Source organism: Larus michahellis, chromosome 2, assembly GCF_964199755.1.
Source record: "Larus michahellis chromosome 2, bLarMic1.1, whole genome shotgun sequence".
Classification (NCBI taxonomy): domain Eukaryota; kingdom Metazoa; phylum Chordata; class Aves; order Charadriiformes; family Laridae; genus Larus; species Larus michahellis.
In genome coordinates, this window is record NC_133897.1 from 23,712,250 (window position 1) to 23,733,793 (window position 21,544).

The following is a 21,544-nucleotide window of genomic DNA, read 5'->3' on the forward strand; positions in this document are numbered from 1 at the left end:
CTGTGACAAGAAAGCTCTTCAGTGCTGGCTGCTCAGTAAAAGTCTGACGAAGGTTTTACGAATCTCTCTAAAAATCGCTTATTTGGATGAGTGAAGCTTTTCTTAAACAGAACGTGTTACTCTGCTTCTGTTTCGAGTCGTCCAATTCAAAATCAGTGCTGAATCAGTCTAGGCTGATTGAGAGTATTGCCAGTCTAACTCGTCTAGGATTTATAAAGGGACGTTTTGCTGCCAGTTGCTTGTGTATTATCGCACCAGAATGGTTAACACTTCTACTTTATGACAAAGTGCCAACCTATATCCGTACACTGTAGTGATTACTCCTGGGTTGTTTTTTTTCCTACAAGGTAATGTATTTTACTAACCAATGTGTAACTGACTTCATGTCTGTTTGTTCCACTGTTGCTTTTCTTGGTTTGCGCCCTCACAACAGCAGTGTGGCTAGAGATTTTCTACGTCGTATCGAACAGTAACGTGCCAAGCTAGAGATCAGTTACGACTTAGCAATGCGTATTTACTAGGGTATTTATTGGAAAAGCTCAACGCTACAAGACGTATATTGTCAAATTTGAAGAAGCTTTTGAAATCAGGCTACTGCTGCTACTGGATAAGACCATTTTTTGGATAAATCACCCGCCCTGGTTAAAGTTAGACAAGAGCAAAGACACACTTTATGTGAAAAACACACGTAAGGCAAACATTTCTTCCTTTTTTCATCATATCTTGATATACTGATTTGTAAAGACTTATATCACAACCTTTGTTATAACTATTGCAACTCATTAAAACTGTATTATGTAATATATTTTGACTTTTGGTGTTGCATCCTTACAAAAAGAAAAGAAGCTCAGCTGCATGAAGTTTCACATGATTGCCGTGGGATTCCAAAGGTTCAGGATAAAAAATTAATGCGGTTAAAACCAGACATCCGTAATAATACTGCACATAGTTTAAGAGGTCATCAAATTGCTTTATTCAAAAATATATTTTTCCATGTATTTTTTACACTTTCAGTTAAAAATAAGTAAATTATTAAAATAGCAAGAAGCAATATCTTTTTAGAATTATTTGAGATTTCTTTTGCCTTCTGTTCTCTACGGAAGCTATTTAAAAGTCCCAGACCTTTTATCAAGCATTATTTAAAGAATGCAGGTATAATTAGAAAATTGTCAATATTACAAGGTTTAAAATCATCCCCTGGAGAAGGGGAATTTAATTGAAAATCATCATTTCCTTCAAAGTCCAGATGATGCATCTTCAAAAATATTTTTGTGTAACTTCTAATAACAGTATTAGATTACTTTCTAGAAACAATTATTTTAAAATGTCAATTGAAAACATTTTGCAGGTAGGCTTATATCCAGTAAATCATTCATGAATAGACTTCTAGAAGGGACAAAATGCAGAGAGAATACATAATTTTGTTGTTCTAATTAAAAATAAGAGTCATAATCAGTTTGTTCACATGTAATTCATAACTTCTAGTTTCTCTCAAAAGAACCAAGTTTTAAAATGACTGCTCTCCTGAAACAAATCTGAATTTTATCAAGCTTCCCTATAAAATAGGAATATTTATTCATTATTCCTATTTAAAAGTCAACCACCGCTTTGGATTTGCTTGGAGTATTTTATCAATTTTATCTTGGGATATGCCTCTAATTAGCATTTTAGGAACTATATTTTTAAGGATATGTGAATATCCATGACCTCCATATTTCATCAACCTATTCTTAGTGTGCACATCATGAGCGATCAGAATTCTGTCTTCATAGCCTTCATCGATCAGCATACGAATCCTGCAGAAATAAGAAGCACAGCCATCAGTGAAAGGTTCTCGCTCTGCACCAGCACACAACTCAGCAGCATTTACGTTTTTTACGTTACTGTACAGCTGGACTGTATTATAACTGAAAACGCTTGTTTTTAGGTACTCAGAAGACATATTCTTTATACTTAATTGAAACTCAAACACTTATTGAATGAAAAAACCCACTTCTGAAAATGTAGCACCACACATCTCAAAGTGGACAAGGAAAACTCTTTCTAGCTGGCACATGGCTTTGTATTCCCACTCCCAATAAGTCCATGGAGGAATTCAAGAACTTCAGCACCACTGAGCATAGTACACAGGTTTTATACACACGAGTAAGTAATAATTTCCTGTATAAACTCCTTCTCGGCACAATCGATTCATGGGGTTAGTTCCTGCTGCTGTACAAAGCCAGTCCCATGACATTTGTTAAGAACCAGACTCTGTGTGTGACGGGTCCTTTAACAAGCCTGTCTCATTTACACAAACACTTCCGCATCTTTCGTTAATTCCCATTTGGCAAACCAGGTTAATAAAAATTTCAAGTTGTCAGCATCGTATTCCAGACAGACAGTTATCACCCAAACACGTTTCAAAGACGTTCATTAAAGAAGAAGATAAATAAGAGGCATTGCCCAGTGCTAGCACATGCCAGGAAACAAGAGGCGTTCATACAGCAGCCCAGCTAAACGCACCCGGCAAAACCACATCAGCTCAGCTCGGAGAAAGAAGTAATGCTGTTGGTCACTCCCTTGTAACAAGTCCTTCTGTTCCACATCTCACTCTGGGAACCTTAATCCCTTGCTCAGCTCATTTTTTAGAATTTATTTGGTGGGTGGCTGTGTTGCATGACTGTTACGTCTCCCACGAAGCTTCAGTTTGGTTTGGCAGCAGATTGCGGCACTGAAGCAGCAGAGACAGACAGACCAGACCTGGAAAGGGCTCATTCCTCACAAAGGCACTCAACGCCGTCATTTGCCAGCGCTGTGAAATTCTAATTCTTACCTTCCTGACTCTGCTTTGATTAGCAATGAAGCAAATACTAGTTGTATAAGTAACCACACTGTATCTGAAAGCCCTTACTGTCAGTTTTTATTACAATTAGTTACGAGGAGATACACGTAGCAGGATCAAGTCAATATGGGCAGCAGGAAGAAGGCAAGTAAGATAGAAGTTGGGAAAAAATTAGCACCTTTCATAAAAACACCATAAATAGTGCCTTTTAGTGCACAACACTATGTGTACCATAGTATTACAACATCATAAATACCTTCTCCAGCCTGAAATAGAGAGACCACACGCCAACCAGAGAATGAGAGCAATGACACTGGAGGGATTAAGTTTCTTGCTGACCAAACATCTTAGAATCATCTCCTTTCACATTTAGACTCATTTCATTGGTCAGGGAGGCATATGAACCTTTATATTGCATATTCATTGCTACTTTTTGCTCATTCCTGTAAGTTTAGTTAGTGCTTGCTTCTGACTCAAAGAAAAACTGTCCCTGAAAAAATTCAGTTTTTAACTTGCATTGGCAGTAGGCTGTGTTTGAGTAGGTACGGCATGACTACAGAAGTTTACGTTTTGAACCGACAAGACCTGATCGTGTATTTTCCATTTGGTATTTCCATCAACACGTGTAAAGGTCAGTTTGATTTCCACCTTCTCTGGAGCTGTTTGACCAAAAAAAACCCCAAAAAAACCCAAGGAGATTGCCACTGCCATCCTATGTCCAGTGTGGCTCCATCAAAAGCCCCACAGAATCCATTCAATGGCACCACACAATGAGAAGACAAACCTGTCTCATTTTCTTTCTATAGACAGCCTGCTGCAAGAAATAGCCAGATGCCAGAAGTTTAAGGAGAGACGTCAGTGGCTGAGCAAGTCTCATGGACGGAATGAAAACTTTGCCACGGTTGAACAGGCGCTTGTTAACCAAGGCACGGTCCGTTCCTCTACACACCATGCTTCTGTCCGTGCTGACCTCCCGTGGCACAGGAGCGGGGAGGAGGCACAGGGGAGGGCAGCAACTTTACCCATTCTAAATGTGAGAACTGCAGATTCATTGCAACAGTTTAAAATACCGAGTGCAAGACTGAGAGCCCTGTTAAGAGAGAGAAATGATTTCTAGTGTGAAAAGCAGCAGCAAACGCTTGTCAGTAAGTGGAATAGTAACCTCGGCACCTTAAGAACAGCCTGAAAACAGAGAAGAAAAGTTTTGAGGCTAACCTGACAATGAGGGGCAGGGAAGCTACGTCTGAAATGTAAGTGAAAGCTAGTAAGTTACTTCATTAGTGATCAGGGATCATAAAATCTTTCTCATCAAAGAGAAGGAACAAATTGTTTCTGACTCTGGGAGGGAAAAAGGCACAGGCAGGACGGCACCCCCCCCTCAGAAACCTGCCACTTCACTGCACACAAACACCGCGGACCAACACCCCAGGAGGATCACATCCCCGGAGAGAGTGGAAGGAGTGAGAAGCGCATCCCCAGCTGATCCTACTTGTCTCGGTTTCTGCAAGGAATGCACCTCCTTGGCAATACCTTGGTTTAGCGCAGCACAACAGATTTGCTGTGCAGCTGAGCCGAGACTGCGTGTGAGATGACGAGAAGCAGGGAAGAGGTATCCTGCCCGTGGGGCCAGTATTTGCACTTTGTGAGCCTGAGGAGCACGGGAGTTCTGAGGAGACGGGCATCGCATCCTTCCAAAGAGAGAAAGGGCAAAAGGAGAGGGGGAGGAGAAGCGATAAAGTGTTTGGAAGAAAAAAGTTTGGTTTTCAGGACGGAAGCACAGCATCAAATCCACCAATGACAACCAATCAATTTTGCTCGGTTAGCGCCTTCGTGTAAGAGGCTCAGATGATGCTTAGTAGCAGCACTAGGTTTCCAACACTATGCTTCAAGCAAAAGCCAAACCCTAACAGAAATCCAGTATCTCCAGTCTTTTCTTTTTTACAGTCTATATAAATGCAGTAACTGATAAAACTCAACCAAATCGGCATGGAATTAGGACACAGAATGAAGTTAAAAAAGCTCTTGATCTTTTTCTCAAGTAACTTTCTACAACGCTATGATTCTACATCTTCCTTTGCAGGCAGAAGAGATTATACATGCTGCCCTAAAGACGTGACAGCAGCGGAAAAAAAAAATTGTTGTTATTTTAGTATGAAAAAAGACAATTTTGAACAGGAAGCAGAATTATTTTGTGATGCCCTTAAAACAAGTACCAATGATATTAATTTGTCAGTGGTAATGCTATAACTTAAACAGCATGGAAGCAGATACCTTGCAATTCTTTCGTTGTCACTCGGCATGTCAATATCAGGATGGAACTGGTAATGAAGAAATTCTGTACCAAATAGGTCATACTCTAAATAGCATCCCAGTTTAGCAAATTCCAGAAGTTTCTTGGTATCAAATATAGTCCTGCAGAACATATATAATGCAAAGTCAGCATTGTAACAGGACGAAAGAAAATCTCATGGTATGAGGATAGGTATTTTGTGACTTCCTACTTGCAAGGAACAAAACCAATACCCTAAGATTTAATTCACCCTTTTGAAAACCAGGACGCCTGTTTGACATGTGCACCTTAAGCCAACACACGACATTGTCTTTCTCACATTCACCTGGGACTTCATGCATTAAAAAAACCAACAAAACAAACCCCAACTCTTTCCCCATGAAATAATGATAATCCTTAAATGGAAACAGGAAAGTTACTTACTTTTGATATCACTAACTCTCTCAACACACACCCTACCAAGGAAGGACATTTAAGGAGGAGGTTAATTCATAGTGACATTTTAAAAAAAGACAATGCATTACTTACACAAGACAGATTTACTTTCCCAAAAGAGTTACAGGAGACAGCTACATCCAGGGCTTGTTTCATCCATCACACACCGGTAATACACAACTTTGTCTTTAGTTTCTATTCTGTACAGTGATGCTTCTAGATTGTCATTAGAACAGCAATATATCACTGTTTGCACTGGGATCTGGCCAGAACGCCTTAAGGAAACGTTCTCACCAAAATACATAATGGCAGTGTGAGTACCTGGGACACGGGCTTTGCAGAAGATTTGAAAAGTGAAGGAACAAAGCTACCAAAACCCACCACTCTTTTGGAAAAGAATGGCAAAACAAGAGCTCTCTAGAATACCTTTTTTTTTTTTCTTTCAAACATTTTTACCAAGAATATAAGTTATCCAAAGGGAAAAAAACCCCACACAAATGATACATTATAATTTTATCTTTATAACCACAACATAGTCTTTTTCATCTAAGGAAAAAACAAGATTCCACAAGAACAGCACAGTTAACCAAAAGGGCAGTAGTTTAATCTTTTTATTATTGCAGATATTGATGTCACAAAGTAATTTTAACCTATACAATTGCATCACAGTCTGTTGCTATGGAAATGTCTGATGTCACAATTTCAATATTATGACTTAACAACAGAATCAAGTAGGAGGAACAGATGGGTTGAGAGAGAGAAAACCCTTGTTCAAACAAGCCTGCCATCAGCAGGAGTCTAAGACTTGCCAACTGTAATTAATAAAAAATGTTATTTTAAAATAAATGTTACAGTTTACAGAGATTGAACATTTAACACCAAATGAGTTTTCAAAGTGCAGAGCAAGAGAACGGGTTATTTTAGATCCAGCCCCGCTCAGTTCACAGGGAGACGGTAGCGAAGAGTATCCAATCCTGTGCAGGTGGCAAAAACCACCCAACGATCTATGTCAAAATCACAGCCAGAACAATTTCTTTTAAAAACTATTGTTAGGGTTGTGCTTTTGGGTGCTCTGTCCCAGGGAAGAGCAGGAGAGCTTAATTTCATCAGCCGTTGGGACCCCTTGCAAGCCACAGGGATGTAGCAGCAGCAGCAGTTCCCAGCTCAAATTGCTGATCTCCAAGCTGGAAGTAGGTGTTTGGGCAATCCGTGTCCCTGAGCAGCCCTGAACGCACAGAAAAGGAGGTGGGACACAGGGAAGCATCCTGTAGTTCGGACCTCATCTATAAATCACTGCAGGGACATTGACCATTATCAAACAGGCATTCACAAGTTTGTGTGAGCCTTCTAACAAAAGCTACTCAAGTGAATCGATGCTGATCTCTACCAAGGTATTTTTATAACCTTAAACCCTAATAAACGGCCAAAGCCAAGACTCAATAGCTTTTGCTTCCCAGCCTTTATCTACACCAGTTTCACTATGGACACTTGCTACCCTTTGTTCTAAGGTGCTAAACTGCAAAACATGGTAGCCAGCATTTTAGTTTTATCATTTGACTGTAAATCCACCTGAAAACGACCATGCTTGTCTGTGTCTCAAGCAGACATGAAATATGGAGCTATGTACAAATTTATCTCACATTTAAGGGACTGGGATGCTCCCACGTGGATTCTTCTCACTGGATGAGACTTAAAATGTTAAATGCACGTTGCAAAGCCAAACTTCACAGCCATTTAGAGTCTATGTTATAGCAAGTGCCAACCTGAATGTGTGAAAGCAATGATAGGAGGAGTATAAGAAAATGTCATATTGTGCATCAGCGGCTGTAGTGAAACTGCGCCTCTGTCTCGACTGTTTTCCTACTTACATTGCTTATTTTCCACCAATAAATCACTGAATTCAATGATTTACAACAGCATATAATGGCATAAAAAGGTAACCGGATGTTTATATTGTATCAAAATGGCTATGTAAGTACTGACACCTGCAGCTTGCTCAGTCTTCTTTCACACAAACATTTAAATTCTCAGTTTTTCTCTATCAATGAGAGAAAAATACAGCTATAGATACAATAGAATGCAGGTAAATATATAAAGAAAGCCCATACCACTTATATATAATCAAATATAAATAAAATTTTGTGGCACTGAATTTTATGCTCCTAAAATCCCCAAGTAAAACACTGAGCTCTGTGTGAATACAAAACACCTGTAGCTTGATTTTATATAGCTGATTTTATATAGCTCTTAGAGCCTATAACCATTAGAAATTTGGAGCACAGTCCTCTTGCCTGCGTTACACTCACATTGAGGGCAAACAATCCAATTGCTGAGAATCATATGACACAAACAGTCTCCGTTATTCAGCAACTGGCCAAAGTAATCAATGCTTGGACATCTTCCAGCTCACCATGAGCAGCACAAGGTCACACAAAACCGATTTGGTAACAGAGGCTGTGTTTCTAAACTGGAGAGAGAAAATTCCTCTCCATGTCTGACGTCGGGCTCTTGGGTTTTGCTCTCAAGCTAACTAGAAGTCAGCTCTCTGGTCTATATATATAAAACCCAACTATGTTCTTTTTCAGCAGTATTTCTTCTGTCTGGTAGCAGAACTGAAAAGATCTGACTTCTGCTTTGATCCAGAATCCAGACAAATCAAGGAGTTCTCCACTAGTATCTGAGAGATCTTGTTCAGGCCCTTAAGAGTGCCCCAGTTTGCAAAAATGCTGGAAGCCCCGCAGCTTCCCACCCAATTTGGTAAGAGCTGCTCAATGTCCAATGCTTTGTAAACGCAGTGATTTGTGGAGGGATATGAATTAATGGAATCCCCATTTTAAAAAAAACCGTGCCTCCAGTTATTCCTGACGTCACTTGAAAGAGTGTTTAAAATCCCTAAATCTCTTTACCAGTGTGAATCTAAAAGCTGATCCTGACTGAAGTGCTGGGAAGCTGATCAAGGTCTATATATGCAGTTTCTTATTTTCAAATCAGTAAACTTGAAGATAATTCTTCACGTTGTGATCCTAGCGCATGACAGAAACCTAGCTATTTGCGGAGTAGCTCCCTCAAACCCCGGTGGGCTGTGCCAACACTTCCGTAAGTACAACAGGAGAACAGTCTGCTTACCTGTCGAGGTGAGACATGACTGTCTTTGAAGCATCAGCCCCAGCTTCCTGCAGAATGCGAATGATCTGGAAAGGTGCATCGCTGTTCCGGCCAGGATGGATGATAACAGGGCAGCCGAGCTGTGACTGAGCCTGCGCTGTTGCCTGAAGGACTCGGTGTTCACTTGGAGTCAAAGGCCAGGAGCAACCTATTTCTCCCACCACACCACACTTGATGTTAGTCCCATCCGCTCCATTGAGTATCTCATCAACAATAATGTCTGTAAGCTAGAGAACAGGAAAATGAGATTTTGGGTTATTAATACCATTTGTGTTAAATAGCATCAAATTTGGCCCATGGACACTGTGCTAGTTATACTCCTGAGGTCTTTCTGAACTTATTTAATTAACGGTTGGGTGTGTGAAAGCACTGCAGTTAAAATCTGGTTTCTGTCAACTAACATTATGCTAGCCATTCCCCAAGACCAAAATAAACACAGCGCAAATCAATTTAACAGTATCTACTCACACGGTTGCCTGGCTTTGCCGGGAAAGCTGGTCTACATAAAATTTGAACACTGATTTAGGCTGAGACTAATTTTTCTTTAAAAACCCCAAAGTTAGCTCGGCATGAAACCTGTGCTTTGCAATCCTGAATTAGCTCCCAAAACAATTCAATGTAAATTCTTGCAAAACAAGGGCTCAGAGAATAAGGAAACCTTGTGACTCAGACAGGGAAAGGAGAAATTTTGGCAAAGATCCTGAAGAGATGAGTTGAAGGCAAATCCTCCTTGTGGGAATGCTGACATAAAACAAGAGCTCCAATGACTTCAGGACTAGAAGAAAAAAGCTCCGCTGACAAACTTACAGGGTCAAAATTAGCTTCCTTTTAAAATATTCCAAAGCAAAAAAGACATCAGAATCTCGTAATAAAAGCAGTTTGTTATAACAGCTTTACTTTTTCTTTTCCAAAATAGGCCATAAATCGTAAAGAATACACTCAGAGTTCAGAGCACAAAATGGTACTGATGATGACCTTCTAACTCTTTGGCCCTGAATGTTAGGGAAATCGTGATTTTAAGGAAGAAGGAAGTGAAAAGAGGAAGAAGGAAGATTTGCAAGCAAATACACAAAACTGAAAAACCCCACGGACATTTCCAAATAAATCTATAACAACTCCACATCTTGTCTCCTCAATGGCCTCATGCAACATATTGGTAAATACTCAATCTACACGCAAAATTCAGTCCAACTAATTACAATTTACAGCAGGTTTCTGCCCAATGCTTGATCCCATGATACAGAATTCACTCCTTTCCTGAAGAACATCTCTCCCGCAGCAACATCTTTATGTCACTGAATAGCTCAGCCAGGGCTGGCAACAGAATATTCAAATTGTCTTTGCTGAATCAGAAAACGTATCATCACTGCAAATTCACTGGCAAATGAGGAACCTCCAGTTATCACGGATCAGTCACTGCACAACCCTTTCTATCTAAGTAAGCAATTGCCTTCTAGACTGGAATAAATTTTTAAGACCCGCTCATTACAGGACACCTGTGGGTGTCCAGCAGTCCACCAAATACAGAAGGGAAACCTTTGCCCCAAGAAATCTATTTGTATCAAAATTTAAGCAATGCACGAATATTTAGGAAAACTAGTACTGTCCTGTACAGCTTGGGCAGTCTGGTTGGCAGTGCTGCATCACTTGAAATCTGCTAAAGTTTTGACCATTGATTTTTAAAATGAGTTTGACTCATTTTTAAACTGTGATGGATTTTTAAAAACTTCTCTCCGCTCTGTTCACCTGCATTTACAGCCTCCTGCCTTGGAGAGTTCCCTTCCCTCTTATCCCTATCATCACATTTTCTTAATAAAAGATGAAGGAGCGTTTATTATTATAGGAATATCTAGGGACCTTGGTCATTATTAACACATTGTCTTAGGCACTGTACAAACAATTCAATGTAGACTCTGCCCTGAAAAGTCTGGACAAACGGTAGAGAAGAGAGATATAACAGTCAGCCCGAGCAAAGCAATGATTTACAACTGTCCTGTAAATATTGCAATTATTTATGCTTTTTACAAGAATTCTGAGGGATCTTATTGGGAAGCAATTAGCCAGAAAAAGAGACAAAAGAGGCAGAAGGGATATACTCCTTTCTTAAAAATTGTAAAAAGAACAGAATAATTGGTATGGAACCAGATGCCCACACATGAAGCACTTTATTCTCCTTTTACTGTTGCATTATAACAAATCCCTGAGAGAAAGTGGAGCTTAAGAATTGGAAATGCTGACAGATACTACCAGCACACACAGGTAGGGTTGGTCCAGCTATAACACACAAGCAGTAATGCTGTTCCCTAGTTTTTCACATTGAGATCTTCCAGATTTCATCTATTTTGATGGAACTTCCCTCCAACTTTGACTCACCCACAGATAATTCCTAGGAGAGAGACTCCAAAGCAATGGTTAAGACTCACCTGCTCCACTGTCATGGCCTGTGTCTGAGAAGAATGAGTGGAATCCACATAAAACCCAGCCCCAGCAATAATATGGACCCCAGTTTCTTCAGCAAGTTTCTTCAAAGTATTCATATTCCGACCAATTCCTGTGGTTGTGTTTTCCACAATCGTCCCACCACCTGCTGCTTTAAAATGCAACAGCTCCTCCTTCACAGCATCTGTTTCCTGATACAAAAGAAGGTTTTCTTTATGGCTGTAGGGATTTTGCTTAATCCAAAACAAGTTCTTCATCTCAATGGGCCCATCAGACAGAGGCTCTTGGCCTGGAGAAGGTGGACAAAAACAGCTGCTGTAGTTCATAGTCAAGTGTTCATGAGTCAATGTATAGCCAAGGCGATCTGGATCCACAGGGCCCAAGACTGTCTGCGCTTTCCCTCCCAAGGAAGGCATTTTTCTTCAGCAAAAGGAAAAAAAAATCAGATTAAAAGGGTCTGCAGAGGAAGAAGAAAGGAAACAAAAACACTTCAGATGGAGCAAACATTTCTTACAAAATCTCTGAATTCCCTCCTCTCTCTCACATGCGTACCTACATGCTGTGTGTGTTCGCTCAAAAGTTTTCAAACCTGTTTCCAGTAGAGTGGTCAATACGAAAAACAAAGCATTTATTTTACTCAGCTGTGCTTGTATCAGTGCTCTAGCAACATAAAAATACCACATTCCAGTACAGTGAAACCATCATCATTTATTGCTCTATAGTCAATATCACATTAAGATAAACGTTTCCTATTTAATAACAACCACTGCATGTTCATTTAGGATTCTCTGCTTTTCAGCAGCTGTTAAATTTTGTCAGCTTGAGCCACCAGATGAACATACTTGGCACCAAGGCTGAATATTCCTTACTGCTACGTTCATTTTATTTATCTGTGTCCTCCAAGACTCACTATCCCCCTCGCATGCCGAGGAAGCTGCCCACGTTAGGGCACCTCATCTGGCCCTCTGTATGAGGAACGCCAGGATGAGGGCGTTCTGCTCCTCAGACTTCAACAGTGGCTCAGGTTCTCCTGCCAGCTGCGCTGTGGAGGTCTGGGACAGCCCAGGACAAATCCTCCAAAGCCAACAACGGTCAATACAGATATGGCGTGGCTCCCAACCAGCAGGGCAGAAGCCAAAGTGCTTTCCCCACCAGCTTTATCGGCCAAATATTTTACCAATTAAGAACAGACCTTAACCTAACAATTTATGGGGCTCAGCCTCTAAGACACTTTTTTTCTTCATCGTTAACATGAACAAAACAACGTTACTTCACAAAGCTTCAAGTGAGTGGTGACAAACATGTACGTTGAGGCCACAATCTGCAGTTGGTTCATGTCAAAGGCATCTGCCCTCTGCAAGTCTGGCCCAACTCGCTACAGGTCCGAATTAGCTGCAGCTCTCCCCATTGGCATTTTGGGGGGATTTTTTCCTTTTGGGGGTAGGGGCAGTCTTTTTCATTTATGTGCCATATTAACATTAAACAGAGCTGACTACCCAGCTCATGTTAGATCTTCCCGATGCTAGTTGCAAGAGCTTGAGGATAAATAGTTATAATCCCTAGTCAACCAAAATCATCAGTTATGAAACAAAATACATGTTTAATCATGTCCAGAGGGTAGGACTAACTAGAGCATGCATTATTGATTAAAGAGAGAGGTCTTTGCCACTTCTGTCTCCCTTTTAGTGAATAATATCATAAACACGGGTTTGTTACTGGTGAAGCCCTCAGAGGACACTTTCCTTTTAACTGCTAAGGTTAATCTACCAGGATGACACAAAAACTGAAATCTGAAGGATGCTGAACTCTACATATCAAAGGGCACAGGAACGTCGAGGTCTCTTTGGGGATACTTTCATCTCAGGAGAAGCAGTCGTTGTCAGAGTACCAAGGCAGGAAAGGGACCTGGCCCCTGCAAAAGGCTGATATCACCTGCCAAGTGGAGTCTGTAGGGCTGGCAGTTATTTTAATACGAGAACTCGGCCATTCTTGAGAAAGGACTGACTGACTATGTTTGCTTGCCTTGTGTAAAAGCAGACTTAGGAAGAACTGTTCTTTTATGAATTTAATTTCTAGACCAGTGTGTTGACTTGTTTGAGAAGGCAGAAGAATAATTACTCTCATAGAACAGACTGCTGCCTGATTAATACAGTGATTTATTTTTTTCCAAATAAATTAAGATGTGCATGATTTCAGAAAATATTATTCTTGAGCAAATAATTAAAAGCAAAATACCTGTCTTAGTCAGAAACTGCTGCTGGCTGCAATTCAATTAAGTTGTCCAACCCAGTCATTAATTCTATCCTTGAACAAAGCTGGTGCTTTGCAGAGCAACCCACTATTTTGGAGAAAGTTCAATGATCTGAGTCATTCTTATATGTACAGCAAAGAGACTAAGATAATTTGAAGATAATTGCATTACCTTTGTGGGGTTTTTTCCCCCTTTTTTTTGTTTTGTTAAATATCTACACTCCGAAATTCAGTAAAACCCTGACAGCATAAAGAGTGATATCTGCTCTCTGCATTGGAGACACTTTTCTTTCACTATGTTCATTAACAATTTTCAAATCCATTTATTAAGTTAGGAAAACAAATCCATACAAATATTTTGTTATATAAATATATAAATTATATAAATTTTATTATATAAATTTTGTATATAAATATATAAGTATTGAAGTTCTTTTGATAGAACTTCACACAAAGCGATTACAGTCTTTTTCCTTAACAAATTTCCACTTCAGTTTTTTAGTTATTTAATAGCTCAGTTACTCAAAAGGGCCACTCTAATTGAATGTGAATTTTTGCTCACTTTCAGATTACTACTTTGATAAAAAGCTGACTTTCAACATTCGTTCCCACTAATTCCTTTCTGACACAGGTAATTTAGATTACCCTCAATTAATCTGGCCTGACCACTGCGAAGACCCGCGGCGGTGTGTGTGAGAAGTTCTTATAGCCTGAGGCTGCCGTCTTCTGATTTATAACAGCAGGAAACATTTAAAATCACCAGTTCCAGTGCCAGGTTTCTCTTGTAGCAGATACCAATCTGTTGATTTTTTTACTCTAGATTTCAGATTACAGCGCACATACAGAGCTTACAGAACCAATGCCTACTATTGAACCTTTTGACTGAGGTCAAGGATTTTTATAAATAGAAGTAGCATCACAAAAACGTAACCTGACACAAACGGCATTTAAAGTAGGCCTAATTTTAGCTGCATGAAAAATATGATTAATATTAATGTCTGTGCCTGCTTACTAACACAGTTTTAGAAACCCACCACTTTTAATAAAAAAATTATGAAAAATAAAGACAGCCAACAACCTGTGACTGGAACTATTTTTAAAACCACTGTCCTGATATCTTCCCTACTGTCATTTACACAGACAGCATGCCCTGATTATGCTATAAGGATGCATTACTCCTAATAAGATTCACTTGATGGAACCAGAATATAATTAGTGTCTTTAAAACAGATTTTAGGTGCAAACAGCTTTTAAATGGAATAAGGACTGCTGCTTAATTAAAGCATGTAGATGTTGCTAGAGAAATCAATGTTCGTGTGCTTTACTAATGACTTGCATGCCATGTTTTACACAGACCTTTCTTCTGAGAAAGTTTCTTCTTTCATACACCAAGGACTAAATTCGTATCACCTCGTTTAGCCATTTAAAATGATGTATGTCTTCCACAGAATAATCATCTAGACCGTTGTCACAGTGGAGATGGAAAGACACTCACCCAGTCTATTTGGAATGTTTGTAACACAACAGAACAAGTCACTTTCTGTAATACCGGCCTCCTTCCTTGGCTACAGAGGGAGCGACGCAACAATCCTGGATAGGACAAGTCTATTTTAGATGGTCCTACATAAGATGTGTGAATTAGAGTTACTGAAACTTAACCCAGTCTGAGGGGAGGGGGAAAGGTGCCGATTCCTATGACAAACAATAAACAGGCAGGCTCTTATCTGTCAAGAAACGGTATTTTGGTTTTGAAAATCACTAATTTATGCTGTGGGATCGCCAAGGTGCTCCTGCACAGAACAAGACTTCTCTGCTCTAGGTGCTGTATAAACAGAGAAACACATGGTATTTCCTGAAAATTACATACTCAGATAAAAATATGAGAATTGCTTTAAGAGATAACCAAAACTTGCATTATTTCACAATGCCTGGAAACAATACCTTAACATTTCTGTAATAAACTGTGGACAAATCTTTACAACCATCGATCGTATGGTGCATAAAATATGACGCTCACCATTAGCCAACTATTAAATATTGGAGAAGTAAATATTTTTCCTAGAGGTATTGTTAAGAGAAAAGAGACTTGCTGCTAAAAAGGTCATGGTACTGCATTCCTGAGTCTGGTGAAAACTCTACTGAGTTCAATAGATGTTTTGCCTGAATACTGATGACAAGATTTGTGTTTCCGCTTTTCCCATCTGAAAGTTGAGCTTCAGTCATCGTGTCATTTTAATGGGCCTGTAATGGGAAGTCTCTCTAGGTTTGGATTAGTTGCTTCCTACAGTAATCTCATATTGCTGAAACATTATAATCGCATAAACACAGTTTCCACATGCTAACGCCGCATTTGTTTTGATTCGGTAAGCACATTTTAATGGTATTAGCACAGATTCTCTCTAGACTTGTATGGGAATCATTTTATTGCCTTCACATTACAATGTGAGATTATAGCAACACTAAATCCAGATTGCTGTGACATAAAATTTACCAAAAAAGCAAAAAGAATGGCTCAATAGGTATTTATTATATTCAGAAAAAGTTAAACACAGCTGCCATTTAGAAACAAGGCTGCCCTGGCTGCATCAAGAGCCTTGTGAGTGGGTCTTTCCTTTATAACCACGCAGTCCTAGGAAATGAGACATAGCGCAGGTTCGCTATATATTTACACATGGAGGAAACGCTTTGAGCATTCAATTCTTCTGTGATCAACCTCTACACAGCATGGAAAAGCCCCAAATTAGAAATATATGACACAACTGTAGTAAATTACCATTAGCTAGACTATGCTGTGTTATCTCACCATTCCCCACGTGTAAATATTTTGCCACAAGGGAAAATGTTAACAGGAAAAAGGAAGAGAAGAGGCAGGGGGTAAGAGTACACGTGTAGACTTTGTCAGGAGGAATTTAAAAAATTAACTTCTTTCTCTCTTCCCTCATGCTTCTGCCAACTCTGTAGAGGTTCACAGGGTGGAAGGAACTCAATACTACCAATAGAGGTTCTTTCTCTTCCCCACCAGACAGGCAAGTTTTCTAACTTCTCTGACAGACAGGGGCCAGATCTACTTCTTCCAAAATTTATTCACAAGCACTAATTATGGGACAAACACGCCTGAAACCCACCTCTCTCTCTCATACACTGGTTCCAAAAAGCATGGCTTTTTCGTTCATGCAGAGCATCAGGGAAGTGCAGGTACAGGCGGCTGCGGAGCAGAGTTCACCACAGCTGGCTGGGTGAGAGCCGCAGTAGGAGTGGATCTGTATCTGCTCCAGAAGGACAGAAACAGGCTCACCTGTCATCTAGCCCAGCAATTCCCTCTGCATCAATGTCTGCTAAGGTGTTGAACAGCCTGCGATGCTGTACTCCTACATGGGTACTCTAGTTGTCTCTGTGTTACACGAGGTAACAGCACACCTCATATTGCTTTGGGGCTATTTTGCGCAAGAAACAGAATTTGGAAATGGATTAAAAGTACTATGAAAAAATGCAGACTTCTGGGCAAACTCCTGTGTCTTCCGCAGAAATGGCAGATGTGCTTCCCTGAAGGTGACGCAGATTATTCTCATTAAAGTCATATTTATTCTTCCCTGTCTTCAGAACTGACATTGGTCAGAAATGACATTGGTCTTTTTCTTCTCCCAAACTGGAGCTATGAGGTTATCATGATTTGCTGAAACTTCAAGCTAATTCAGAAAAATGAGCCAAGGAAAATAATCTTATCTATTCAGAGGCAGTGTTTTCTTTTTTCACTGCCTTCATACGTTGTTAATTTAAAAAAAAAAAAATCCACACCAGTATCGTGACAGCATGCCTAGTGCAGAAGTGTACTAGGGGGACAAGGACACAGGATGGATAGTGCTGGCCTTCCTCCTAGTTCTCAGTCAAACTGCATAAGGACGGCACGCTCGTACTTCCACGAGCATCAACACCGAGGCAAAGCCTTGTGTCCTAAGGATCGATGTCACACGGCAGATTTTTCATGCCTTGACTAAAGCTCTTCTCAGAGAGGAGGGGAACATTTACAGTCCCTCTCTCCTACAAGAACTCCTGTCTAATGCCACAAGAGCATATGTTGCAGCTCTTCTTTAATGGGGCACCTGCAGTTTCCCTGCCTTTTTTCCTGACACATACTGTTCTGGAGATACTCAGAATAGCGGGTTAATGCAGTGGCCTTCAACAACCTAGCTCTGGTCGTTGAAACCAACGGCCAACGACATTCAGAAACATAAATTTCCTTAAGAAGCCAAGCTAAAAGAAACACCAAATATTGTTTTGTACTAGATTTTCTATATAGGCTTTGTGTAACCATAAAGCTTTTACACTACAGAAGTGAGAAGGGACACCGGGAGTAAGGCTTTATATTAAGTTACAATACATGCTATGAAAAAAATTAGAACTCTAGCCAAGCCTTACATAACCCTACAACAAAAGTAGAAGTCCCAGCAAAATATGCATGTACACACACCACAGCAGTTAGGTCGCTTGAGCGGCACTGGCAATATTCTACAACCTAAACCCATTGGTTTTAAGTCCCTTAAATTGTAAGAGAAATTTAAACAGTTACACATATGTGAAAGGCCCATATATTGATTTGCTGCCCTCAGCACACTTTGGGGAAAGGAACTGGGCAAGTGAGAAGCAAAGCTTTTAAATGTTCACCTGAAAGGGTAAGTGAAATTTTCACCGTGTAATCCCTGTGTTGCTCAGCTAGTGGCAGACAGACAGCCCTTCCAGCTTCTCATGGTTTGAGGGTCACATTCTTGCTCTAGCTAGGCTTTGAGCCAGACATACATAAAACAGGTTTCTTCCTTACAGTTGAACAGCCACACCAGAGCAAAGTGCAGCCTTTCACAGTGATTTCACAGCACGGCCGTGATCAAAGCAAGCACATGTCATCTGCACACGACCACGTACGCACATGTACAGTGATTTGCCCCAGAGGCAGAGTTTAAGCCACTTAGCATGTAATACTTTGCACACTTTTTTTTTTTTTTCAGTTTGATTAAAGTTCAGTTGTTGTAAGCACAACAGAGTCACACTTTTATTTTACCTTATTTCTGTGCAGATAACAGTCTCAAAACCTTGGCTTCTTCAAGCAAAGTTACACTGAAGATTCTCTTCCTCAGAGAGATCCGAGACCAACATCCCCATAAGTGGTTTTTCATCAACATCTCCTTTAGAAGAACTTCAGGGGATTTTACATTTTGGGCAGCTTCCAAAATTACTCCTGATAAAAGGTCAGATAAAAATTCTCCCCTAGGGTCCAACGTTACATTAATTACATTTTACATCCACACATAGTGTTTTGGGGCTGAAAATCAGGACTGAAGTCACATTATGCTATATGCAAATATGGGCCAAGTCTTGCATGCTGATGCATGCATTTGTATTCTTAAGCCTAAACAGAATCATATTCGCTTCTCATGGGTGCTGGGCTACAAGCACACAGTCTTTCTTGCTAGGACAACACGATACAGGAAAAAAGTTTGTGCTTTTCAGAAATGCTTGTCCAGTCTTCATTCCCTCTAAACTTCAAATTTGAAACTTATGCACACCCATAACTCTAGGATAACTCACTGCTAGGATAAAATGCCTTTCTTGGGTTATTACCCATGTACATATTAATATCAGACCAAAGACATGGCGACTGCTTAGAAAATTCTAAGGAAGCTTTTCAATTTGTGCCCAGTACCAGTGTTGAGAAAAAGATGAAATTTTTCGGGATGCTCCCTTTCCCTTCCAATACAGCTGGTAATGCAATGACTTGTATATTCTCCAGAAACACAGAACACCTAAGTTCAAAACTGCTCTAAATCAAACCCAGGGCCTTGAACCTTAGGTTTCCACATCATAGATGGATTTCTAATCCTCCACCTACCAGACGGGTGGCCAGACTGATGCAAGCAGAAGTCTCCTTTCTCTTTTTTCATGAAACCTTAAGAAGTCTTGGTTTCAGCTTACTAAAAAATGAACCTTTTTTGGTATTTCATGTTTTGAAAGATACAAAAAATATTTTAGATCTGCATCAAGTGAAATAAGAAATAAAATCCACAGAACGTTCAGAGAAACAGTCCTTTAATAAACACAGAACTCGTTGGTGCCATATGTTTCACTATATACTGATTTTTAGATGTGAGGAGCAAGCTGACGGCAGCTCCCTAACCGCGGAGGGAAGCTGTGACACTTGCTCCTGCTTCGCCACGCATTAATTTAATAAGTTAGCACTGGTCACCTATATGAAATGTAATTAAGCATCTGAATGCCACTGTTGCCACCTTTGATTATAACTACAAATATGAATGTGATGATGGTGACACAATGGTAAATATTATGTCTGTTAAATTCCAAAACATGAGAGGCATTCACAATAATAAATGACACTTATGTGGTCTTTCATATGATGATCCCAAAGTACCTGACAAAATGATACAAAACTACCTATTACAAGCACTGCTTCACCCGCCCCTGAAATACAGCCCCCAGCAGAAAGAAGGCAACAACCTTTAAACACTACAGAACATATTACGACAGAGGACGTCAAATAATGTACCCAGCATAAAGCACAGGGGAATTTCATACAAGCAAAACACAATTTTCCAAAAGCAAGTGACCTCTGGCTAAAAATCTGTTTCATTCAAGAGTTACCACAAGCCTTTAGCATACAGAAGATACCTTAACAACAGACATGCCTAAAAAAAGAATTGTATCTACAGGTTTCTTAGAGATCATATAATGTACTTGCTAGGCCAAAAGATGCTTGTCTGAGCTCCTCACCAACTGGACTTCTACGCATCAACTCAGGACCGCATCACCACAACACAAGACCTGCTGCAAAGGGGCTGACAAACACCCAAGGCCACTGTCAGGGAGTGGTTTAGCTACAGCGCTGAACCCCACGTGGTGGGGGGACCCAAACCTCCCTCGCTCGGAACCAGCACTCCTCTGCAGCTTGCCAAACCGGTGCAAGAGGAGGAGAAAGCAGGGCCTCTGCTGCAACTGTGCTCCACAAAGGGCAGCACACCTCAGGCCACGGAGAAAATGCACGGTGTCTGGATCCCAGCGAGGCTCTCAGGCAAGGCTGGAGCTTCGCTGTTGAGCCTCCTCAAGCTTAAGCAACTCTGGAAGCATCTTGCTGAGGGCTGAGGGTGCTTCCAGATGGAGAGGCAGCTGAAGGCAGGCTCTGAAGGTCCCAGTTTTGGATTGAGGCATTTGTTCCTTCACGGAGCCACCCTCGGGGCTGACGGGCGATGTGTACTAGAGAGGATGTAGTTCCAGTATTTAACTTGTTATGACTGCACAAATATTAAATACCAGCACTAATATTAGCAGCGTGGCTGCACTCTCACGGCGCAGCCCGCCCGAGCTGGGGGTTACTCGGCTGGTAACTGCCACCTGATCCTGCGAAACGCTTCTCCAGAGGGAGGAGGAGGTGTTCATCCCCCCAGCCTCCAGGCCTGCTGCGGGGCTCCCGGCGGGAGCCCTGCCTGCCCCGGCGCCGCTGTCCCGGCCGCGGTCTCCTCCCGTGTCCTCTCCCCGCCTCACGCCCGCCGTCCCTCCGCCGGCGCTGCTCCGGGCTGGCCGGGCCGCCCTTCAGCGTCCTTATCCCCGCGGAGCAGCGGCCCCCCACGCTCCGGCACCCGGAGCTGCGCTCCCCGCCGCCGAGCGCAGGCCCGCCCGCCACAGGCCGCCCGCCCGCCTCAGGCCTCCGCTTTCCCGGCACGGCCCCAACCCCGCCGGACGGCGACGTGCGGCCCTTCGCCACTCCCCGCCTCAGGCCCTCCCGGGCCGGGCACAGCGCGCCAGGCCGACGGCGGCAGGGGAGGAAGGAGCTCTCGCTCCTCAACTCCGGCGAAGTTTCCCGGGCCCGGCGCATTGAGGGCGAGCCCGGGACGGGTCTGGGCCGCGAGGGGAGACGGGGTGGCTCGGCGGGCTGAGGAGACGCGCCCCGGGGCCCCGTCGCGCCCGCTAGCTCACCCCGCGGGCAACACCCTCCGCCGGCAGCGCCTCAACCCCGCCGGCCTCCGCAGGACACCCTCGGCCGGCAGCCCGCCGCTCCCGCCCCGCTCGGGGCGGGACTTCCCCGCCGCGCCCGGCACCGGGGACGGCAGCGGGCGGGGGAGCGGGGCGGGTGTGGCGGC

General features: G+C 41.8%; 1 protein-coding gene across 6 annotated transcripts; it reads right to left on the reverse strand.

Annotated features, from left to right (window-relative positions):
* Positions 1 to 946: 946 nt before the first annotated feature.
* On the reverse strand, positions 947 to 21,487 carry PTER (phosphotriesterase related). Of its 6 annotated transcripts, none has more exons than XM_074574567.1 (6): positions 21,381 to 21,472; positions 18,457 to 18,633; positions 11,138 to 11,573; positions 8,676 to 8,941; positions 5,096 to 5,236; positions 947 to 1,796 (listed from the first exon to the last, which is right to left on the reverse strand). In XM_074574567.1, the coding sequence occupies exons 3-6, from the start codon at positions 11,567 to 11,569 to the stop codon at positions 1,586 to 1,588; spliced, it is 1,050 nt and encodes a 349-aa protein (XP_074430668.1). In that variant the 5' UTR covers positions 11,570 to 11,573; positions 18,457 to 18,633; positions 21,381 to 21,472; the 3' UTR covers positions 947 to 1,585. The 6 variants fall into 6 exon arrangements, with proteins under 6 accessions (XP_074430668.1, XP_074430669.1, XP_074430666.1 ...); XM_074574568.1 differs by having other exon boundaries at positions 18,457 to 18,662; XM_074574565.1 differs by having other exon boundaries at positions 11,138 to 11,610; positions 21,381 to 21,463.
* Positions 21,488 to 21,544: the final 57 nt, after the last annotated feature.

Excerpts from the sequence above, each read along its gene's own strand:
- PTER (XM_074574564.1), bottom strand. The coding sequence starts at position 11,569 with ATGCCTTCCTTGGGAGGGAAAGCGCAGACAGTCTTGGGCCCTGTGGAT. Across the intron at positions 8,942-11,137 it reads AGGCCATGACAGTGGAGCAG|CTTACAGACATTATTGTTGA; the intron begins GTGAGTCTTAAC and ends CCTGTTCTCTAG. Across the intron at positions 1,797-5,095 it reads GACAACGAAAGAATTGCAAG|GATTCGTATGCTGATCGATG; the intron begins GTATCTGCTTCC and ends TTATTTCTGCAG.